The sequence below is a fragment of the Nannochloropsis gaditana genome (genome assembly GCF_000240725.1).
Source record: "Nannochloropsis gaditana CCMP526 unplaced genomic scaffold scaffold183, whole genome shotgun sequence".
Lineage (NCBI taxonomy): Eukaryota > Eustigmatophyceae > Eustigmatales > Monodopsidaceae > Microchloropsis > Microchloropsis gaditana.
Window position 1 is genome coordinate 9,955 of NW_005803770.1, and position 2,411 is coordinate 12,365.

Here is a 2,411-nt window from a genome sequence, read left to right on the forward strand (position 1 = left end):
GTAATTCGTGGCCATGGCAGGGAAGGAACGATGAGATGAGAAGGACGGTGGAGACTCAGGTTGCCGCCCGTCGGTCTGTTGCTTCTTTTACTCCATCATAACTATGAGGAGCGTCCTCGTTACAGCTTTGTTGAGTCATCCATGCATCAAGAACGACTCATCCTCCGTCCTCTGACCCACCGATCCAACGCTTATAAGCAACCCGCGTACTTAAGGTGACTTCACCCATGGTACTCTGACCGCATCTGCTGCTCATCCTCCGCCGCACCAAAGGAATGTCTCAACATGATGATATTACACAATGACGGTACACTTTTCGGATCCTGCACATTTTTACGTCTACACAACTGGTACACGTATTTCGCATTTTTCAAAATTTCAAAATTGCAGCCTCTCGGGTTTCCAACTCCCCCCTTCGACCCTTTCCTCTTCCTCCACACCTTTGCATCCATCGTGGGACACATAAATTCACAAACCCTCATGTTCCCGAGCTCCTGCAGTCTCGTCACTTTCTTTTCACTGGACATCGTGTGGAGCTTGAGGCTGCGCAGTGGTCGAAAACGTGTGCATCGATCCCTCTGGCGCCCGCCAGGGGGCAGTCGGGAGTCTTCGGCGCATTCATCCCTGCATAAATTCTCACATGTCCTAGCTCACCACACAATATCCGTACCCGTCATACTCCCACGATCTTTCTCTCTCATGCCGACATCCTAAGAAGGCTTGTTCCTCCTCCTCTCCGCCCAGGAGGCTCCACTTGCCTTTCCCCTCCCCCGCCTCCCCTCGCTCCACTTCCTCCAACAGCATTCGGAAGGCCCTTTCAACGTCCACGTTGTGTTTGGCCGATATCTCCAGGAAGGGAATGCCTAATGTGCGTGCCAATGCTCTGCCTTCCCCCTTTCCCACCTGCCGCTGAGCGCATAGATCCAACTTGCCCCCCAACAAGACACGTGGCACGGGCGAGTCGCCGTGGTACCGCAAAACGACCTCGTTCAGGGTTTGGATAATGGTAAAAGATTCGCGGGAGGTGATGTCGTAGACAAGCAGGTAGCCATGAATGCCGATAAGCGCATTGCGGGAGAGGAACCGGCTGAATTCTTCCTTGGCGTACTCTGTGTACTGCCTGGTAGGCCCTGGCGTGTCCACTATATCGCAGCACACGAGCTGCGTCGTTTTTTCGTGGCTACTTTTCCCTTTTGCCACCCCTCGCTCCTCTCCTTCAGTTTCCAACACCTTTCTGTACAGAGATTCTTCATCCGGGTCTGCCGCCGATTGGATCGTAAACTTCTCTTGAACGAAACGCCTGGTCACACTTGACTTCCCCGCCCCCCGATGACCTACGACAGCAAACTTGCGGTGCACTACTCCCAGAAGAGGCGGAGGTCGTAGGGAAGGGGGAGGACGAGGCGAAGTGGAGGAGGGCGGCATTTCAAACGGCAAACCTAGGCAGGGACATGAATGTTGGTGGGTGCGAGTGGAATCGGGTGGTCAAAAATAGTACAAGATCGTGGGGCACATATCAGAATGGATGAATTTGATCATTTCATCCACATGAACGCTGTTTAACGTATCCTTTGGTCCCTTTTAAGCAACAAAATTTTGAGAAAAGGTAGTCACCATGTCGGGACGCAACACAAACGTGCATCACGCCTGATCTTTCAACACCTCCGTCACGAAGCTACGAAATCGCACTCAGCGTGCCACAAATTGTAAATGACACAGCCATCAAATTGGAGGCAGAAATTCTCTATCAATTTGTTGTCGTGGGACCGTGGACTTGGTCGTCCTAGCCAGCTTTCCCAGAACATGGAACTTACGAAATTTTCTTTCGAGACAGTCAGGAGGTTATTTCCAGGAAGAGTCGGAGGCAAACTGCCCCGTGCATAGCATACCGTCCTTTTATCCATTGGCCTTGTCCAAGGTCCTTTTTGGTTCGATCATGTTCGTAGGCACGATGGCATCGGCCCTTTCGTGACTGTCCTCACCCTAAATGGACTCGGCAAATGGCTATATCTATCCTTCTAGTCTGAAAAGAAGCACAAGCCCCCTCCCACCGCATACGTGTTGCTCCTGGCTCACATGTTCATTTCTTTCCAGTCTTTCATAAAATTACATCATGCTCTCTATGTATATTTCACCCTTGTTTGATACTATGCTGTCCCTTGTAACTATGAAAGTCTGCCCTTTCTTTTGACGAGGCCTCAAGCACCCTGTCCTCAAGACTTCTTTCCAGACACATTTACACGGCTGGAAACTTCCTTGACCTTTTCTATCTCCTATCGGTCGCTGACCTGTTTCTCCTGCCTCTTTAGTAATGGTGCACAGGGCTTACCCACGGCTCGTCCCTAGAATCATACCGTGTGGGTGGACATACGTAGGGTAGGGGAAATGCCAGGAGCGCCCCCCCCTTCCCC

At 51.5% G+C, this 2,411-nt stretch overlaps 1 protein-coding gene across 1 annotated transcript; it reads right to left on the reverse strand.

Annotated features, from left to right (window-relative positions):
* Positions 1 to 645: 645 nt before the first annotated feature.
* On the reverse strand, positions 646 to 1,425 carry RHEB (Ras-like protein; the record flags this gene model as incomplete). Its single annotated transcript, XM_005855486.1, has 1 exon — positions 646 to 1,425. The coding sequence occupies one exon, from the start codon at positions 1,423 to 1,425 to the stop codon at positions 646 to 648; it is 780 nt and encodes a 259-aa protein (XP_005855548.1).
* Positions 1,426 to 2,411: the final 986 nt, after the last annotated feature.